At 42.5% G+C, this 21,859-nt stretch overlaps 1 protein-coding gene across 1 annotated transcript in view; it reads right to left on the bottom strand.

The window, feature by feature from the left end:
- Nucleotides 1-21,859, bottom strand: part of LOC124613548 (E3 ubiquitin-protein ligase MYCBP2-like) — a 798,425-nt gene that overhangs the window by 724,113 nt on the left and 52,453 nt on the right. Inside the window, exon 5 of the mRNA XM_047142259.1 lies at nucleotides 2,673-2,808. Within this exon, the coding sequence (XP_046998215.1) occupies nucleotides 2,673-2,808 (136 nt within the window). The remainder of the gene's footprint in view (nucleotides 1-2,672; nucleotides 2,809-21,859) is intronic.

Here is a 21,859-nt window from a genome sequence, read left to right as displayed (position 1 = left end):
CAAAACAATGTAGTCATTGAGGGAGAGAGAGAGAGAGAGAGAGAGAGAGAGAGAGAGAGAGAGAGAGAGAGAGAGAGAGAGAGAGAGGTGGAGGGGGGGGGGGGGGGGGGGGGGGGGGGGGGGGGGGAGGAGAAAGAGAGAAAGAGAGAGATATGAATCATCGTGCTTGCCATTTGGCACAACCCAGGAGCGTAATGTGGCTTGTCGAATGCCCTGGCCATTGAACACTACCTCCCAAGTGAAACAGGATAATTACAGAGGTCTAAATCTGATGGCCAGATGGAAATTTGAACCATATTACTCATGAACAAAAGTACTATAAACTTACTCTGGTGCCACACCATTCAATAATAATAAAACGCTGTAAGGAAGAAACTGGGAGCACTTGAAAACAGAAGCTAAACAGAGCAGTTGAGAATTAAATGGTCAAATGAAATGTTTTCGCAGGTAAAATGTAAGTATGACATGCAAGATGACAGTTGATCACGGAAGTAACAGGTTTTTGGCACATGTAATAAAGCTCATTTCATTCAAAGTAAACATTTCCAATGTGACAATACCTCCACCACCTGCCTGAACAGTAACCCGTCTCTGTCTGTCTGTCACTCACTCCCAGTCTCTCTCTCTCTCTCTCTCTCTCTCTCTGTGTGTGTGTGTGGGGTGGGGGGGGGGGGAGGAGGAGGAGGGAGGGGGGGGGGGGGGGATTCGCACACACATGTGCAAGAGAGTGCTTGTGATTGCACACGTGCACTTGCTCGCATTCCTGCTTATGCTGAAGATTTAGTGCTGTTTCTAAAACATTCAGAACCAAATGTGAATAAAACCTAAAAAGAGAGAAGACCACAAACTGAAATATAGTCTCATTCACTCTCTCCGATTCTAATCATCTACACTTTTATTCTGTCACTCAAACTGTGAAAAGGCCATGACTTGGTTATAATTCTACAGCCTTTCCGAAATACAAATAAAATAACAATGTGTGCTCAGTCGACGGCTTTCAAAAAAATGTTGATGAGCCAACAACAAAGACAATAAAAACTGCTCCTTAGTATTTTAATCAGCAAGTCAGACACTTCGCAGAACCGAAAAAATATGTATTATAATTGTCTTGCTGCCAGCTAAGACAGAGGGCAGATCTGCAGATAAACCAGCCTCTGCCACTTGTTTGAACATAAAACACAATAAGTTTAACTGTGGCATACTGTGAACTGGACTCCGCAAGACCTGCATATTGGAGGATCCTTTCACTGAATCAAGAAGCATAATTGTACTGTGCCCTATTTGGTGACAAGTGAGGCCTACACTCATTTATGTGACCACAAGGGTATGGCACAGCCAAGTTACTGATCTTGTCAGTCACAGTTTATTGCCCATAATTTCCAGTAGTCATCTTCCACCTGATCACCTCTTAACACCTCAACAGGAAAATGATAACCTATAGCAGGACAACACACTAAACCACAAGATCACCAGAGAAGAGATGCCCCAGCTTACACCCATCAGTGAGCACTATCATAAAGTTACTGAGATCATTTAAAGTTTCATAGAATTTAGAGTTAAAAATTTTCAGCAAATATTGCCACAAAATATCACATCTGTATTCAGTGTTGAGTATAATCCTTTCTAGTTTATTTCTAGTTAATTTAAATTCCTCTGAACTGGAGCACAGTGGCCAGAAAAAATACGTAAAAACATTCAGGAGGGGGTTCAAACATTTTAGTAGCTTTGTCTAATGAATTTGGTTCTCAAACAGAAACTGCCTTCCACAACAGATATGAACAAAATAATTTCTCCTTTGTGCTAAAAACCTTCTTTGAGTTCTCTGACTTTGATTCTTGTATTCTTTACTTTCTACTTCATGTACCTGATGTAAGATAAAAAATCCCTCAGTGACAACTTTTAATACACACGAGAAGACACTCTTCCGTTGGCTGATGACTTTTGTATGTTTACAATTAGTATTTACTGCTACCTTTATGTGTTACTGAGTCTTCTCCAAGGTTCGGTGCAGCAGTGTGAGTCTACTGCAATGCACCTAGTAAAACAGGGCAACAGGTGCCAAGACGCATGTACCAGTCACTGCTGGCTAGCCAGATTGAATTGATAAAAATAGCCAATTCCGTGTAGTTATGCCATAATATAATTGTTGCATTGAAATTAATGCTAGGGCCTTAATCTTTTAGTAATGTAAAAGTTCTTGAGCTGGTAAGAGCTCAAGATGAGCTGGAGTTTTATATTAATTGTAATTGCTGTTGTGGCCAATAAATGCAATGTTCGTGCTGAAATTGCTGGAAGTTGTTGATAAATGAATAGTTTGTGAGAACTGGCGAGAAGAAGTGGCATGTTTCCAGATTCATATCAGTACGAAGATTCAGATCCTTGAATAAGACGAGGCATATAGTGTCATTAGCTACACCTTAAAAAATGAAAAATGTATTCAGAGTTTGATGAAATGAATCTGGAGCCTCGCATTGTTCTTCAACATAAGACTCACTTTCCACCACAACATTCTCCCTCTCTGCGTCATTTCCAGTATTATCTCCAAATTCTTTTCCAAATGTTAAAAACTATGCATGGCAATCCAGGCAATGAAACATTAATAAAAAAATTAATGCACTGTTGTTAAATCAAGAGACAATTAATGGTGTTGGCATGAATAACAACATATTTACCTGTGCCAATCTTGACATGAAATGAATCAATTCTTGATGTTTTAGGAACACCGTGGGAAATCCAATCTGGTCGAACAAGTTTACCAAGCAAAACCCCGTGGACACTCCTCTGAAGTGCTGTTAACACTGCTGGCATCTGTAAAATTCAAACTAACATCAGCTAACGGGAATCAATCCTAGCATTGTCATTTATTAACAATAAAATAGACTACTGTCAATACTAATCAAGACATATTTGTTATAACTTCAAGTTGAACAAATATATTTCAAGGAAGACACAATACATGAAATCACAGATCAAGTAAACAGAATAAGACGTGTGTACACTTTTAACAGTCAAATCATAACTGAGTCCGAGTCTAGCCACTGGCTGGCTGGCCGCTTAGGTGGCGCTGCTGCTGCATGGCTGGCAGACAGCGCCGCACGTAGAGGACGCGCGTAACTGCGCGGCGGCACTCTGAAAGATCAGCGAGTCACAACACTTTTCCCCCTTTTGAAGTTTTTGCACAAGTCTTGATGGAGGTGGCCTGAGATTGCTAACATCCATAGGTGTTGTTTGGCTGGCCGTAAAGTCTCGAGGAGGAGGCTTCCCGTACGGACGGAAGTGTCCCCGATGATAATGGGTCGACATGACAGGAGACGTGGGGGTCGAATCTGCTGAGGCCCCGTGCACCAATCTGCCCGTTGCGCAAGTTCGGTTGTTGTAATACGAGAAATGGGCGATGTGTCCATGTCCGTATGAGAAGGAGGCGAGTAGAGTTACTCCGACAGATGATGGTCATCTGGTTCCTGCATGGGCACGTCTCCTGGTGGCGTCAGTTCTTGTGCTGCCACCAATATGATGGTGAGAGGACTGCGTTGTGAGTAATGAGAGATTCCAGTATCCCGAGCGTGTAGCAGCATCCGGAACAGGCGTTGCCGGCACATGAGGCCGAAGCTGGTCCAAATGACGCACTGCAACACCCATGTCCATCTGGATTTCACACAGGCGTTGGCCACGGTGTCGTAAGAAGCAGCCAGGACTCCATTTTGGCCGGCTGCCATATCCCCGTACCTATACAAGGTAGTCGGCGGTGAACCGGCCAAGCGAAGGCACTCGTGGCCATGAGGTGGAAGGCCGCAGAAGATAAAGTAGCGTGCGGGGCTGTCGGCCACGTAAGAGCTCAGCCGGGCTGTGGTCGCCCATGGGGGTAAATTGGTAAGAAGCCAGAAATTGGAGAAGGGCATCATCAGCAGCAGAAGAAGTCAAGAGTTTCCTCATCTGAGCCTTAAATGTGCGGACCAGTCGTTCGGCCTCACCGTTTGACTGTGGATGGAGCGTAGGGATTGTGACATGCATGATGCCGTGATGGGCACAAAAATCTGCAAAATCAGAAGAGGCAAATTGCAGACCATTATCAGTCACAAGAGAAGAGGGAAGGCCTTCCACAGAGAAAATGCGAGCGAGAGCATTGGTGGTTGCCGCAGTGGTAGGCAACATGCAACGGACAATGAAAGGAAAGTTAGAGTAGGCGTCAATAACAAGAAGCCAATAAGTACCTAAAAAAGGTCCCGAGAAGTCAGCATGAATACGCTCCCAGGGCTTCTCAGGCGAAGGCCACGGTGACAAAGATGACTTCGGAGCGGTGGCCTGTGACGCACAAGGGCTGCAGGCAGCGACCATGTGTGCAATTTCAGAGTCGATGCTGGGTCAGTACACATGACAGTGTGCCAGAGATTTTGTGCGAGAGACACCCCAGTGCCCTTGGTGAAGGAGGCGCAAGACCGAAGCACGCAAAGACGCAGGTACCACAACACGCAGCGAAGCATTTTCGGTGGAAAGGAGGATAACACCATCCCTAGCCATGAGGCGGTAACGCAAAGTGTAGTAGTTCCGCAACGGATCAGAAGTCTTAGTGGACAGACGATCTGGGCAACCCTTCTGAATACAACGTAAAACCCGGGAGAGGGCAGGGTCAGAACCCATAGCACCCGTCAGCCGGTCCCCAGTGATGGGGAACGCGTCCACAACCCGCTGCTCGGCAACATCCAGGTGGAAACACAAAAGTTCATCCCTATCGAATGCCAGATCAGGACCCATGGGAAGGTGAGACAGTGCATCAGCATTCGCATGTTGAGCCGTCAGCCGGAAATGAATCTCATAATTGAAACGAGACAAGTAAAGAGCCCAACGCTGGAGGCGGTGTGCAGCCTTGTCGGGAAGTGACGTTGATGGATGAAACAAGGAAACAAGTGGTTTGTGATCCATAATGAGATGCAATTTGGATCCATAGAGAAAAACACCAAACTTATGAAGAGCATAATTAATGGCCAAAGCTTCTTTTTCAATTTGAGAATGCTTTTGTTGGGCATCCGCGAGCGTTTTGGAGGCATAAGAAATGGGTTGTTCAGAACCGTCAGAAAAACGGTGCGCAAGGACTGCACTGAACCCATATTGAGAGGCGTCCGTGGCAAGAACAAGATGTTGGCCAGGTCGATAAGTAGCCAGGCACGGGGCCTGTTTCAGCATAGTTTTCAATTTCTGGGAAGCCGCATCGCATGACGCAGACCAGTGAAAAGGCATGTTTTTATGCAACAGGTGATGCAACGGCTGAGCCATCGAAGCAGCAGACGGTAAAAACTTGTGATAGTGTGCTATTTTCCCCAAGAAGACCTGCAGTTCCTTAACAGATGTAGGGCGAGGAAGGGCATTGATCACAGCGACAGTTTGCTGAAGCGAACGAATACCATCCCGAGAGAGTTGAAACCCCAAGTATGTGATAGATGCCTGAAAAATTTTGATTTCTGAAGATAACACTTAAGACCGGCAGTCTGTAAGACATGGAAAAGTGTGTGGAGATTTTGAAGATGTTCGTCAGTGGTGGAGCCAGTGACAACAATGTCGTCCATGTAATTGATACACCCAGGGACAGTGAGCAATAATTGTTCCAAGAATTGCTGAAAGACAGCAGGGGCGCTGGCAACCCCGAATGGCAATCGTTGGTATTGATAGAGGCCAAAAGGCGTGTTAAGGACCAGAAACTGCCGGGAAGCAGTGTCGAGAGGAAGTTGATGATAAGCTTCTGACAGGTCAAGTTTAGAAAAATACTGGCCTCCAGCAAGTTTAGTGAACAATTCTTCAGGTTGAGGCATAGGGTAAGTGTCGATAAGGCATTGAGCATTTACAGTGGCTTTGAAATCGCCACAGAAACGAATATCACCATTTGGCTTAGCAACGACAACGGCAGGAGAGGACCACTCACTGGAAGTGACAGGAAGCAAGACCCCTGAAGCAGTGAGACGATCCAGCTCCTGTTTCACCTGATCACGAAGGGCCACAGGAATGGGCCGAGTCCAAAAAAACTTAGGCCGAGCAGTGGGTTTGAGCGTGATACGAGCTTTAAAGTCATTTGCACGGCCTAACCCAGGAGAAAAAAGGGACGAAAATGTCGTTGACATGGAATCCAATTGAACATAAGGAATAGCATCAGAGACGAAATGTGAAAGGCATCGAAACCAAAAAGATTCTCCGCATTACTATGGTCGACCACAAATATGGGAACAGTGCGAACGACAGATTTGTAAGATACCTCAGCATCAAATTGTCCCAAGAGAGAAATCTTCGGTTTATTTTAAGTCCGTAATTTCCTAGTGACAGGTGACAGGACTGGAGAACCCAACTGAAGATACGTCTGAGAATTGATGATAGTGGCAGCAGAACCAGTATCCACCTGCATGCGAACATCTCGACCAAGTATTTGGACAATCAGGAATAACTTCCATGAAAGGGATGAAGTACAATTGAGAGACAACACAGAATCAGAGTCAGCGTCATGTTTATGAACATCATGTATGCGGTCGAATTTGCAAACGGATGACACATGACCCTTTTTTTTGCATTTGTGACACACGGCCCAACGTTGTGGACAATCTTCTCGTGGATGTTTCGTAAAACACCGCTAACATGAAGGAAGTTGCCGTGGGTCTTGCTGCAGTTTCTTAGAGATTTGTTTACGGTTAGGCCGAGGCTGCGGTTGGGAACGTACTGCGGCCACGTCGGCCGGCGGGGACATGCCACACACTTCATCAACATCGCACAGAGCTTGTATTTCCCCGACGTCACCCCATCCCTCTATTTGCGCTCCAGCAGCGCAAGTAATTTCAAAAGACTGAGCGATGGATTTGACAACTGAAGGGCACGTTGCCTAACTACTTTGTTGGGCGCCGATCGGATAATAGCATCCCGTACCATGGAATCGGCGTAGGATTCTTTGTGAACTTCAGTAAAAAATTGACACTTTCTACTGAGGCCGTTGAGTTCAGCAGCCCAAGCGCGATAGGATTGATTTGGTTGTTTTTGACAACAATAAAAGGCAACACGAGAGGCTACCACATGTGTTTGCTTTTGAAAATAGACAGACAGAAGTGAGCACATTTCAGCAAAGGACAAAGACGCAGGATCTTTCGAAGGAGCTAATTGCGACAACAACCGATACATTTGAGGTGAAATCCATGAAAGGAACAGAGACTTACATGTTTGTTCATCCGTGACATGAAATGCCAAGAAGTGCTGTTGAAGATGTTTTTCGTAATCAGACCAGTCTTCCGCCGTCTTGTCGTAAGGAGGAAAAGGAGGTAGAGATGACGACGAGAGATGCTCCACATTTGATGCCGCGATGAAATCACGAATCGCATTTGTGAGAAGCGTTTGCTGTTCTATGAGACCTTGCAATAGTTGCTCTAAAATAGCCATGGAAACATGTGGGTCAACGATGGAAAAGAAAAATCCCATCCTCGTCGCCAACTGTTACAACTTCAAGTTGAACAAATATATTTCAAGGAAGACACAATACATGAAAGTCACAGATCAAGTAAACAGAGTAAGACGTGTGTACACTAAAAACAGTCAAATCATAACTGAGTCCGAGTCTAGCCACTGGCTGGCTGGCCGCTTAGGTGGCGCTGCTGCTGCATGGCTGGCAGACAGCGCCGCACGTAGAGGACGCGCGTAACTGCGCAGCGGCACTTTGAAACATCGGCGAGTCACAACAATACTTCAGAGTCAAAAACTTTAGAATGCTTTGAAAATGGAATGGAAATGAAGTCCCATATTTCTTGACAGAGCGTAGGGGAACGACGTAGGAGACCCGCACTGCTGTACTAGGCAAGGTCCTAATGGAGCTGGTTTGCCGTTGCCTTCCTCTGACCGTAATGGGGATGGATGGTTGAATGAATGATGATGATGATGATGATGATGATGATGATGGTGAACATGACACAAGAACACCCACTCATCTCGGGGCCAGTGAAAATCCCAGACCCCGCCGGGAACTGAACCTGGGACCCCATGCTCGGGAAGTGAGAACACTACCGCAAGACCACGAGCTGCAGACTTAAATGCTTTAAGCTTCATAAATAGTTTTATAATACACTGATGGGCCAGAGTATCATGAACACTGCCCAACATGACATACAATGCCACTCAGTGACAGTGCAAGCACGTGAAGCGGTAAGGAAAGTATGTAAGCAGAGTAGAGATGGATGGGACTAATGCTAGCAACGACGTGGGCCACAAATTGTGAAATCTACTGAAGTAACCATCTCTGACAAAGGACTACCATATAAAGGAGCTATTCAGTGGCAGACAGGCACATTTAAAAATACATTAAAAAGTATACTAAGCTATTAGACATAGCCTTTTGTCAGATTTAGAAAAAAACATAGATTAATACCTGTACAACTCATAGATGCATGACCATTCTTGTCTCAGGGCACTGAGGCCTGACTGCAGTAAGTAGTGATTCAGCTTGAGGGGAGGAGGGGTGGGGGGGGGGGTGGGGGGGGGGGAAGAGAGGCTAAACAAAATTATCACAGGATGAGGGGACTGGGGGGTTGGAGGGATAGCAGTGTGGGGATGGGGAAAGATGCTGCTGTGTTGCCTGAGGAAGTATTTAGGGATGTGGAGGAGACTGGATTATGGGCTGCTAGGTATAGTATCAAGAGGCTGTGCTGGGCAGGGAGAGGAGGGACAGAACAGAAACAGAGACTGGAAAAGGACTATGCAGCAGATGCACTGATGGGGTGGAGAGCATTTGTGAAGTTGTAGTCGCAGTAACAAAGAGAACAGCGGCAGGTGGAGGACAGGGACTAGTGGAATATGTCATGGGGGTTACAATAATGAAGAATATATTGTAGGGAGAGTTCTCTAGTGTGCAATTCAGAAAAGCTAGATTCTTCCAGCCATGACAATGAAGACCGTGATAATGAATACACATATATGTACATGCCACCAAATTCTGAACCTGATGGAACACAGCTGAGACAGTACTGAGAACTAGGCCTATATCCAGAAACTGCCAGTCTGAAATTTATAGGAATTGTATGACTTCTGCACAGACATCTGATACACCATAGGTCCCTGATAACTGCAGAATCTGTTAAATTTTTGGGAGTGACCATAAACAAAAATTTGTCATGGACTGATCATGTGGATTGCTTACTGAAGCAGTTAAATAGTTTTGTTCATGCATTGAGGGTTCTAAATAAAGTAACTGGTTTAGCCATTAGGAAAATTGTGTATCATGCATATTTTATATCAGTTGTAACATATGGCATAATTTTTGGGGCAGTTGAAAAAGGGAGCCTCCTCAGAGTGTCAAGCTACAGAAAAAAAAATTATTAGAGCCATGACTGGAACAAACATTAGACAATCATGCAAACCTTTATGTGCAAGCCTTGACTTACTTACAATTCCTACCATGTTTATATATACTTCTCTTTGAGTTAAAAAAAAATGCACATCTTTTTGAGGGGAATTCATTTACACATGCTCATGAATCAAGGCACAAACAAGATTACATGTTACCTTGTCGCAGACCAACATTATTTGAAAATACTCCATATTATATGACTTTGAAGCTTAGCAATAAAATGCATTCAAAGTTGGACTGCAAGCTAGAACCCACAGGTGCAAACATTGAAAAATATTTAAGAAGCAAATGCTACTACAGTGTGGATGACTTTATAAACAAGGAGTACAAGTAAGAGATATTGTTTTGTTTCCCTGTTTTTTCTACATTACATTCTATTTGTATGCTTATGTTCCCTTTTAATGCAGGTATATGTTCTCTTTATAATATGTGTTCATACTTATAAACCATGTATCGTGTGAACTATGTATATAAATATCTAGATGGTTATAATAGAGGGAAACATTTCAAGTAGGAAAAATATATCTAAAAACAAAGATGATGTGACTTACCAAATGAAAGTGCTGGCAGGTCGACAGACACACAAACAAACACAAACATACACACAAAATTCAAGCTTTCGCAACAAACTGTTGCCTCATCAGGAAAGAGGGAAGGAGAGGGAAAGACGAAAGGATGTGGGTTTTAAGGGAGAGGGTAAGGAGTCATTCCAATCCCGGGAGCGGAAAGACTTACCTTAGGGGGAAAAAAGGACGGCAATACACTCGCACACACACACATATCCATCCACACATATACAGACACAAGCAGACATATTTAAAGACAAAGAGTTTGGGCAGAGATGTCAGTCGAGGGAGAAGTGCAGAGGCAAAGAGGTTGCTGAATGACAGGTGAGGTATGAGTGGCGGCAACTTGAAATTAGCGGAGATTGAGGCCTGGTGGATAACGGGAAGAGCAAGTTCCCATCTCCGGAGTTCGGATAGGTTGGTGTTAGTGGGAAGTATCCAGATAACCCCAATGGTGTAACACTGTGGCAAGATGTGCTGGCCGTGCACCAAGGCATGTTTAGCCACAGGGTGATCCTCATTGCCAACAAACACTGTCTGCCTGTGTCCATTCATGCAAATGGACAGTTTGTTGCTGGTCATTCCCACATAGAATGCGTCACAGTGTAGGCAGGTCAGTTGGTAGATCACGTGGGTGCTTTCACACGTGGCTCTGCCTTTGATCGTGTACACCCTCCGGGTTACAGGACTGGAGTAGGTGGTGGTGGGAGGGTGCATGGGACAGGTTTTACACTGGGGGCGGTTACAAGGGTAGGAGCCAGAGGGTAGGGAAGGTGGTTTGGGGATTTCATAGGGATGAACTAAGAGGTTACGAAGGTTAGGTGGACGGCAGAAAGACACTCTTGGTGGAGTGGGGAGGATTTCGTGAAGGATGGATCTCATTTCAGGGCAGGGTCAACACCTTCAACCCATTACGTGCAGTCTCCCATCCTTCATCAAAGACACCAACCACTTTCTCGAACGCCTGGAATCCTTACCCAATCCGTTACCCACAGAAACCATCCTTGTAACCATTGATGCCACTTCCTTATACACAAATATCCCGCACGTCCAGGGCCTCGCTGCGATGGAGCACTTCCTTTCACGCCGATCACCTGCCACCCTACCTAAAACCTCTTTCCTCATTACCTTAGCCAGCTTCATCCTGACCCACAACTTCTTCACTTTTGAAGGCCAGACATACCAACAATTAAAGGGAACAGCCATGGGTACCAGGATGGCCCCTTCATACGCCAACCTATTCATGGGTCGCTTAGAGGAAGCCTTCTTGGTTACCCAGGCCTGCCAACCCAAAGTTTGGTACAGATTTATTGATGACATCTTCATGATCTGGACTCGCAGTGAAGAACAACTCCAGAATTTCCTTTCCAACCTCAACTCCTTTGGCTCCATCAGATTCACCTGGTCCTACTCCAAATCCCATGCCACTTTCCTTGATGTTGACCTCCACCTGTCCAATGGCCAGCTTCACACGTCCGTCCACATCAAACCCACCAACAAGCAACAGTACCTCCATTACGACAGCTGCCACCCATTCCACATCAAACGGTCCCTTCCCTACAGCCTAGGTCTTCGTGGCAAACGAATCTGCTCCAGTCCGGAATCCCTGAAGCATTACACCAACAACCTGACAACAGCTTTCGCATCCCGCAACTACCCTCCCGACCTGGTACAGAAGCAAATAACCAGAGCCACTTCCTCATCCTCTCAAACCCAGAACCTCCCACAGAAGAACCACAAAAGTGCCCCACTTGTGACAGGATACTTTCCGGGACTGGATCAGATTCTGAATGTGGCTCTCCAGCAGGGATACGACTTCCTCAAATCCTGCCCTGAAATGAGATCCATCCTTCATGAAATCCTCCCCACTCCACCAAGAGTGTCTTTCCGCCGTCCACCTAACCTTCGTAACCTCTTAGTTCATCCCTATGAAATCCCCAAACCACCTTCCCTACCCTCTGGCTCCTACCCTTGTAACCGCCCCCAGTGTAAAACCTGTCCCATGCACCCTCCCACCACCACCTACTCCAGTCCTGTAACCCGGAGGGTGTACACGATCAAAGGCAGAGCCACATGTGAAAGCACCCACGTGTTCTACCAACTGACCTGCCTACACTGTGACGCATTCTATGTGGGAATGACCAGCAACAAACTGTCCATTCGCATGAATGGACACAGGCAGACAGTGTTTGTTGGCAATGAGGATCACCCTGTGGCTAAACATGCCTTGGTGCACGGCCAGCACATCTTGCCACAGTGTTACACCATTGGGGTTATCTGGATACTTCCCACTAACACCAACCTATCCGAACACCGGAGATGGGAACTTGCGCTTCCCGTTATCCACCAGGCCTCAATCTCCGCTAATTTCAAGTTGCCGCCACTCATACCTCACCTGCCATTCAGCAACCTCTTTGCCTCTGCACTTCTCCCTCGACTGACATCTCTGCCCAAACTCTTTGTCTTTAAATATGTCTGCTTGTGTCTGTATATGTGTGGATGGATATGTGTGTGTGTGTGCGCGAGTGTATTCCCGTCCTTTTTTCCCCCTAAGGTAAGTCTTTCCGCTCCCGGGATTGGAATGACTCCTTACCCTCTCCCTTAAAACCCACATCCTTTCGTCTTTCCCTCTCCTTCCCTCTTTCCTGATGAGGCAACAGTTTGTTGCGAAAACTTGAATTTTGTGTGTATGCTTGTGTTTGTTTGTGTGTCTGTCGACCTGCCAGCACTTTCATTTGGTAAGTCACATCATCTTTGTTTTTAGATATAAATATCTAGATGTATACATATACACTACTTTTATGAAAGTATGTGCTCTTTGAAGTATGTCCACATTTAAAAACTAGAGAAACAAACATGAAAAATACTTAAAAAGAATGATTTTAAACAACTGTGGAAATTTTAAGAAAAAGGAAGAAATCTAACATGTAATTATCTTTTTATGTTGTAATGTGCTTCTGGGAGCATCCATATGCTTTATTTTAATGGGCCTTATTTTAAGGTATACTTAGGTAGGCATAGAATTATTCATTGATGAGTCACCAATGTTTCAATCAAACGATTGTATATAACATGTCATGTGACAATAAAGATTATGTTCTATTATATTCTATTCCACAAACCAGCACATCAGTGTATACATGCTAAATACATTTTTTCCTGTGAAACATAATTATTTTACAAGCAGTGAATAAGCTCAACACTAGTCATGACAGCCACAGCAATAACAATACGTCTATTTTAATGGACATTTTAAATAAATCTCTTACAGGTTAGCACTAGCATATCAGGCTTACTGATAACTTTCTAATATTTCAGGACCATTTCAAATAGGTTAGTCAGGGGCATTCAACCCTCATAGTTCTTTACAATTGATATTAATTCTGTGTTGGGATGTTACATATGGAGCTTCTTCTGAGCTCTTCCAGGGCAATAGCTATTACTGATCCCACAGTTCATAGTCTGTCATTCATCTGATGTTGTTTGAACTTTCCACTGCAGGGTGCAATACACAATGTTCTCTTACTGTTAGATTGTGGATAGAGAACCATGCTGTAGCAAACTGAAGCTGTGTTCTGTGTTAAAAGTTTGATTTATACAGAGAAATTTCTAGGATTTCATTACTATTCCTCTAGAAGATGGTGGGTTGCTTTGCTTTTTCACCACATACTGGTTGTGGTGCAGCCGCTAGGTGTAGCATTGGTGCCTGCGATCGACACCACAAACATGCTCCTTGGTATCAGAGCATTGGTGGCCAAATCAATGAGATGAAGTAGCATGTCAACAAAAGTTCTCCATGACACCTTCAGTGGCATGTCTTGAAATAGACAGATACACGGACACAAAGTCAGTTCTATGCCAGGCTATATTCTAGTCAATGCCTATTCCACAGCAAGCAGCAAGAAGAATCCTGTGTTTGTCTACAATAGAGATAGTGACAACCATTTAGACTCTCCAAGCTAATCTGCAAGTCTTTGAATATGTTCGTGAAATTTGTCTTTGAATGGTGCCACGATAAAGACTTTCCACTGAGCAGTGCTTTGAGCTGTATTATCAATGACAGTCTAATTCATCATAAGTGTCAAATGGTTCAAATGGCTCTGAGCACTATAGGACTTAACATCTGAGATCATCAGTCCCCTACAACTTAGAAGTACTTAAACCTAACTAACCTAAGGACATCACACACATCCATGCCCGAGGCAGGATTCGAACCTGTGACCATAGGGATCACGCAGTTCCAGACTGTAGCACCTAGAACCACTCAGCCACACCAGCCGGCTCATAATGGTTCTATCAACATGTACCTACCTCTGACTCACAGTCACAGCAAAGAGAAAGTTCTATAAAAAAGATAAGTGTTCATTTTGTCTGCAAATATATTATAATTCTAACATTTTACACGTACAGTAATCATGTCATTTAGCACCTGTTCAGAACACTATTCATTTGTAACAATCTGTCGCAACATTGGTGAGTCCTCCAACCAGAGTCAAGGCAGAAGGAACTTATTTCCATCTTTGTGATTAGAAGGATGTTAGCCTCTGCCCAACTGTTGGCTTCACCAGCCTTTGTTAGTTATTTACTGCATTCATTCACTCATTCTATGAATGACAGATAACTCTCCTTCTCAGCAATGAGGCAATGACTTCCAAGCACAAGGTGGTTCACTATTTTTATTGCAAGTTTCTCTTGCTGTCCTGTCCACTTTTTCATTTACCTGGATTCCTACATCATCTGGTACCCAGCAGACGATACTTTTTTCCTTTGGTGTTGCAGTATGTGTAGGATGTCTTGTATGTTCCATGCCATTTTGTCTGTTGGGTACTGTTGCTGCATGGTTTGCAAGGCACTCACGGAACCAGACCAGGCAAGAAAATTATTCCTTCAATTGCACCTCATTTGTCCCATGCCTTTAGGATTGCATGCAACTCTGTCTCAGAGACTGTAAACGGGAATGAATCATAATGTACAAATTGTATAACCAGACTTGTCTTGAGAACTTACTGAGAGCTTTGGTATTGGTGAATTCTATTACATATCAAAACATAACTTAACCACTTTTGGATTTTTCTCCTTCACTATTGCACACAACTTTTTTGCATGTATTTTGTACACCTATGGTTTGTAATTAACTCTTTTTTCTCCAGATCTCATTCCTTTTCAGAGTCTGTCTTTGGACACCCCTGATGTTGCTTTAAACGTTGCAGTACATGCAAATACTGTTGGCCATTTTTTGTTCTTTATGCTGTACGTTATCATAACAGTATTCTTCCTTTTTGCTCCATTCTTAATGCTCCTTCTCCCTGAAAAAGCTTGTTTGAACTGAGCAGTAAACAGGAGTTAATATTGTTGTGCCTATCCCCTGCCGCAGCTGCCCTCAGTAAGTGCTTGCCTGCAGGTTGTTGTTCTCCTACAGCCAAACTTTTCTTTTTTCTCTCTCTCTCTCTCTCTCCAGAAAACTCTACCACATTATCATTCACAATGATGTCATACACTGTTATTCCCCCTTCAAGCCTTTCAAAGCAAAGCGCTTTTGCTTTAACTGGATGAGAGCAAATACAGAGTTTTGCAACACCCAACAACAGCAGCAAATATGCCTTTTGACTAAACCATTTCAACAGGTAATGCAAGGCAACAAGCCTGATTTGCAACTACAAAAATCTAAGCTTTCAACAACTGAGCATTTATCAACCTTTCAAAAAATGCTCTTCAGTAGTTGGTCAGCCAACAGTATGACTCTACTTAGACTCATCAGTGTAAATAATTGGTAAATTTCAGTGCCCATCTAAAATTAATTAAAGGGTTGGATAGAAATAAAGCCCAGTGTACAACATTTCTTCTACCTCACCAAATTTTTAAAAAATTTGCACCTCACTATTACAATGGGAGGGTACTTGTTCCAACCCACACACTGATAGTTTAACAAGAAGAACAATGATTGGAAACTGTGATATTGACCAGATAATAAGGAACTTCAGCTGGATGGTTAAAGGCAGTTCCCCAGTCTCAGTACAGAGGCTGCGTATAAGATGTATCCTAAAGCCTCCTGTCACAAATCTAATGACCTCATCGTGACAGACTCCCATGTGTTTGGACAGGACACTTGTGCAGAACCATGTATAGTACAGCCTTAGTCCATCCATGACGAAACTAAAGGTCTGTAAAATAATAACAGGGCAAATTTGTCTGGCCTCCAACACTAAGATGTTTTAAGATGCTTACAGTCTTTAGACCTTTTTCCTCTGCACTGAGGATGAGACCCACAAACTTTATTGATTCCTTGAAATTAAGAATGGTGTCCCTCGTTCACAGTTCAGTTTGATTAAAAACATGACATAATGATAAAAACTGAAACATACATTAACTCAGGAAAAATATGAAGCCTGTGGTTTTAGCCTGTAATTGTAGCTTTTCAAGTTGTCAAGCAGTTCTCTTGAAACTATAATACATGTATAAGATATACAAATTGTACAAAAATAATATCATCAGACAGGGCTCTTGTTTGTGGACCATGGCAGAAAGAGTAACAGCTATATCTCTCACCTGTATATGTCAGTTAAAGTACATTTCCAACCTAAAATGTCATTCTAAAAGGAAGACAGACTATAATGGAAAAAAATGCAGGAGATCCCCTTTATAAAGTTGTCAGGGGATTTTTGTCACCATGTGGAGTCAAAGAGCATCTCCACATCAAAAAATATCCCTATCAAGTGTCGCCTAGGTGAAAAAAGACTCTTGCATCACTACCTCCAATAGTGTTAAATTGAAGACTGCAGAATAATACTTATGGAACCTGCACTGAAGACAAATGAGAAATTTCCTGTTTCCTAAGCTCTTACTAAGTGACAGTTGATCATTCGTACCACTGTCTGCCCTATATACCATGTAAGTGCCACACTGCACTAATTACTTAAACTAGTGTGATCCCACCCATGTTTCGGTGTGTGTGTGTGTGTGTGTGTGTGTGTGTGTGTGTGTGTGTGTGTGTGTGTGTTCCCTACAAGAATGAGGATACTGTCCCTCATACCAGATCCTGTTAAAAAGCATGAGGAGATATTTCTTGGATTCGATGTTTACACATCACAACATATCATTTCATAGTGCACTTTGTTGGTCCTGGCATGCCACTGTGCTCTGCTAATATCATATGCTCTAACTCCTCGATACAAATGAGGCAGCTGTATTCTTCAGTATGACTGGAACTCAACTCCGACTGTGTACCCTTAGCTAATTCCAGCCTGTGCTAGCATGCAGGACCTAGGTGGTATTAGATGTTATTTGTTCACAGTAACTTGGCACTAAGTGGACTACTTCTGGTGTGCTGAGCGAACAACCATTGTCCCGTACAGCCACTGCAGTGCATGCGTTATCTTGGGAACTGATTCTTATCACTGATTTCCATATATCTGCTGATAATGTGAAATGGTTAATAATAATAATTTTTTACATTATTACTTCATTTCGGACAATGACCTGGTGCAAGTCTGTCAACTGAATGCCATTTTGACAACTTGTGTCCCTAAACTACTCTAATTATACAACCAGGAAAAGAGGATGTACAGTTTAAAGTGGAATCCGAACCATGTGTCATTTCTGGTAACTCTTCACATTGTTCAGAGGTGAGGGCTAAGTTACAATGCAGACTGAAAAATCCAAGGTCCAACTGGGATTCGATCCCGCAACCTCTTGGTTTCCTATCAAGAGCTTTACCGCTAAAACACCAACCGGACTAAGGTTAATAATGTTGTAAAAATTCTTGCCATGACCGCATTCTGTTCTCTCTTATAATGTGCTGTGCTTTCACCCATACAATGTCAAAGGCTGCAAAGCTGTGAGTAGATGTACTGTGACATAATTTTTGCAGTGCCATGTGGCAGTCTGTAATGGCTTGTTCTAAAATGGGATATGTCATTTGTCATGTTTAACAGATACCTTTTTCAATTACTCTGATGGTTTCTTTGGATACTGTTTTTTTATGTGCCTTTGCCTCAGCCAGTTAGTGTCATGTTCCATGGATCATTTTGCATGATAGATTGTGATTACTTGGAACGAGTCATTTTATATTCACATCGCAAATTTATTTATACACATGGTTACATTCGGAACATTTCTAAGGGATTCTTCTTTTTACCTTTCTTTTGCCTTTTGCTGTTGTGATGCAAACCCTTTGGAAAAGGTTGAACTGCTTTGAATATCGAGCTACATGACTAAGCAAGAGCCCGAGTCATATTTCGCTGAACAAAAACTGAAGGCACAATATGAAGGAACTGAGTGGGTACTGAGCAGCTGTTGTACAAACAGTAGACAAAGAAAGGAAATGAAGGATGTCAATGGTAAGGAATTGTAAAACAGAGTTACATTTCAGATGAGGAGAAATAAAAAGGGGTTATTTTACTCATTGAGTGTAAATAAAATTTAGAAGTAAGTACAAGTCAAACAGGCATGTTACACAGAAAAATTAGGAACAATTTTGTTTCATTTTTGTGCCAAAGGGAATTACAGAAAAATAAAACAATCTACTGTAGATAATTGGATATTGCAGAACAGTAAAGTATAAGGTTATTTTGAAAATACCTGATAATAATAATAATAATCATAATAATGAGAATAATAATATTATTATTATGGACTTGTTAAGTAAAGAAAACAAAATACGACATTTAAAGAAAATTTACTAATGTGATGATTATTTAAATGAACAGCTCACAGAGAGGAGAGGAAAGTCCCACTAGGGACGAATGTCTAAAGAAAAAAAATCAGTTTTAAAGGTTGTAAGGAAGAAACAAAAGAGAAGAAATGATCAAAATTGGCAAAAAAAATATTTTAAGACAAATATTGAGATGGGGAGAAGTGCAGAGGATTAATAATTGATTTTAAAGAAAGTGCAAGGAGAAAAGAGAAGCTGTTAGATGGTAGTAAATGTAAAATGACAATGAAGTGTAGGTACCTAAAGTATTATTGTGAGTGGATAAGGAATTGAAATTGTCTTTATTGTTATTGTTACTACTATTAACATTATTAATTTTTCTGCAAGCCCTGCTTTGACTACATCAGGCAGAAAGTACGCATGAAAGGATGTGTGCAAGTGACACAGCACAGATTTCTTGAGATACTATTCATAGAATCCTTGCTATTTCACATAATACATTTTGCGATAACTAAAAATTAGGATTCTTCTCACCTTTGATACTGGTGACTTAAATATTTCAGTAGACATTATATGTACTGATATGAATAAATTTTGTTAAGTGAAAGAATGCACAAGGCATGTATTTCAGCTCAATGTTTAGAGAATAATGTCCAGGAGTTGAAACCCAAATCAGTTTTTTCTACGTAAAAGTAGCCTCACAGAAATGAGCTTTCAACACATTTTTTTTTTTTTTTCCTCCATTGCATTCTGACATAAATAGAAATGGGTTCTGAATCGACATCTTGAAATATTATTAATAAACTACTTAAGTGGAAACAACATAAAATTAGTTTAAAAAAGATTAAGGTTGGTTGGTTTGTGGGGAGTTGAAGGGACCAGACTGCAAAGGTCATCAATCCCAAAGATTAAGGGCGAAGATGAAAAGTCAATTAAAATTTTCCTATTCTGGCTGTACAGAAATACATTTTTGTGCAGAGTGCAGTGAGAAGCTTTTGCCTGGTGACTGAATCATGTTCTACGAGTAATATCATAAAACAAATGAAGGTATGGATACTGTCAACAGCAAGCAGCATCAGAGATAGCATGACTTATGATCCGTAAATGGAAATTTCAATTTCTTCACAGAGAAATATGCCAGTCATGAAAGTTATAACAAAATGACTGATTGTTAAAAAAATGAATATACTGTAATATTACCAAAAAACAACACTTTATTAGCTTCAGATACATGTCACGTTATTAGCAATGTGAGGCAGATATTCCCCACTCCAGTGACTTAGGCCTGCAATGGCTCTCCTCCACAGTTCTGACATCAGACAAGAGTGACGACTGATGTCCTGACAATGGGCCAAGATTCTGCAGTGGCAGATGCCCTGCACTTAGATGCCTTACACCTGGCAATGTACGCAGTGAAGGCAAAGGAAGACCGCCATGTATGGGACACACCCCACTGCCCCCCTGGCAGGAGTCAGATGCCTGTAGGCATGAACAGGAGGTTAACAGCACTGTGGTGCCATGTCCCACGAGGAGACGCAGCACACAAGGCAGCTGGCCTGTCCCAGCCTCGAACCCAAGGTGGTGCTACTGTAGTCCAAATGCCTTTGTCTCAATATCCACTACTATTTATATGGCTCTGATGCACATCAGTTACACGACAACTATCCACCCAGCCTCATAGCTCATAATAAGACTCTTGCCCTGGTTTGGTGACACTGTCCTGCACGCTCTGGCTATTACTGTTGCACAGTGCAGTGGCAAAGATCCAGCTCCTCAGGTTTTTCTTAGGACCAGTTCTCCACCGTGACTGCTTTCACCTTTATACTAAGCAATATACATTTACTACATTAATATTTTATGGGTACCTCCTATCTTCTTCACTCCACAAATTCAATCTCCATCTCTTGCTTTTGGGATCCAGTCCACCAGAACCTCAGATCAAATTTTTGTTTGGCTCATCATCTCAGATAAATAAAAGCTATGCAAAGCAAAATCAGAGTCACCATGGCACTAGAAATTACAATGCTCAAGGTCACAGCTAATCACTGTCTACCATCTTGATACTGTTCCATGTGCTGTGTTAACAGCTCTGTGTGGTTGTCGTCTGACTTAGAGAGTGAAATGGGCTTGCTTCTCAGGTATTGTTCAAAAAGATAAGGTTTTGCTTAGGAAACATATCTAAGGGCTCACACAGCTGCGGTTGTGTTATATTTAAAAGAGTAACTCCCATCACTGGAGCTGGTTAATGAAAAGTTGGCCCCATAATATCATACATAGATCCATTTATCAACAATTGACTGCCTCTTCATGCTAAGCAGCTGACTCCCCTGAACTTCCATTGCTCATAGCAACTCACAGGTGCACACTGATTACACCCAATGTAAACCTGCTCGCTGGAAGTACAGTTTTGGTTCCATCACCTCCTTTTGGTCAGGATGACCATCTGCCTCGCAACTGAACAATTGCATGGCCCACAAATTTCCTCTCATCTGAATCTTGTGACTAGGAATATAGTAATTTGCTGACTCTGATATTGCTGCAATTCTCCCTTAATCATTGCCACATGCTGATTCCCATCTTCTGCAATTAGTAACACACCGTCCCCTTTAATCTGTACGAACTTCCCCACCATTTCTACCCTCACTGGATAGGTGTGTACCATAAAACCCTTGTACATGGTGGCAGCCGGTCAAGGAATATTTTCAGAAATTAGTTTTAAAAAATTTATTTCAAAGTCCCCAGTCAAATCTTTACAAGTTTTCTCCCAGAGGTGTCTTTACCTAGGACGATTTAAACTTTAAATTTTTGTGCGTCTAATTACTATGAGGTATGCTGAATGTGTAATCGGTCCTAGATAAGCACTTAAGATGTATGTTGGTTAGATAGTTAATGCCTGTGTAATTTAAAAAACTACCACAGTAAATTTTTTATCCTTGTTTTAAATTCTGCCATCGTCAAAATATTTCACTTAGTTGTTGCGATGTAAAGTGTCTTAAGGTATACTTTTGAGAGTTTTTGATTAATCTCCAGGGATGTGCAGCTTGTACAATGTGTTGGCAACCACAGAGTCTCCAAGCCATTTATGACATTTTCTTCCATTTTGTTTTCATGTCACGATCCATTCTACTTTCTTTCCTCTTTCCCCCTATAACCATCATTCCTGCTCCCTCTGATGAAAGTAGGTTCCTACTCCTCACTCCACAGACTTGAAAATTTTAAGGGCTCTATAGCCCCCTATGCCTTCAAACTACATCTGCAAGGTTTCTAAAATCATTGGCGCAC

This window comes from Schistocerca americana, chromosome 4 (assembly GCF_021461395.2).
Source record: "Schistocerca americana isolate TAMUIC-IGC-003095 chromosome 4, iqSchAmer2.1, whole genome shotgun sequence".
NCBI lineage: Eukaryota > Metazoa > Arthropoda > Insecta > Orthoptera > Acrididae > Schistocerca > Schistocerca americana.
Note: the sequence above shows the minus strand (reverse complement) of the source record. Positions and strands in the feature narration are given on the sequence as shown.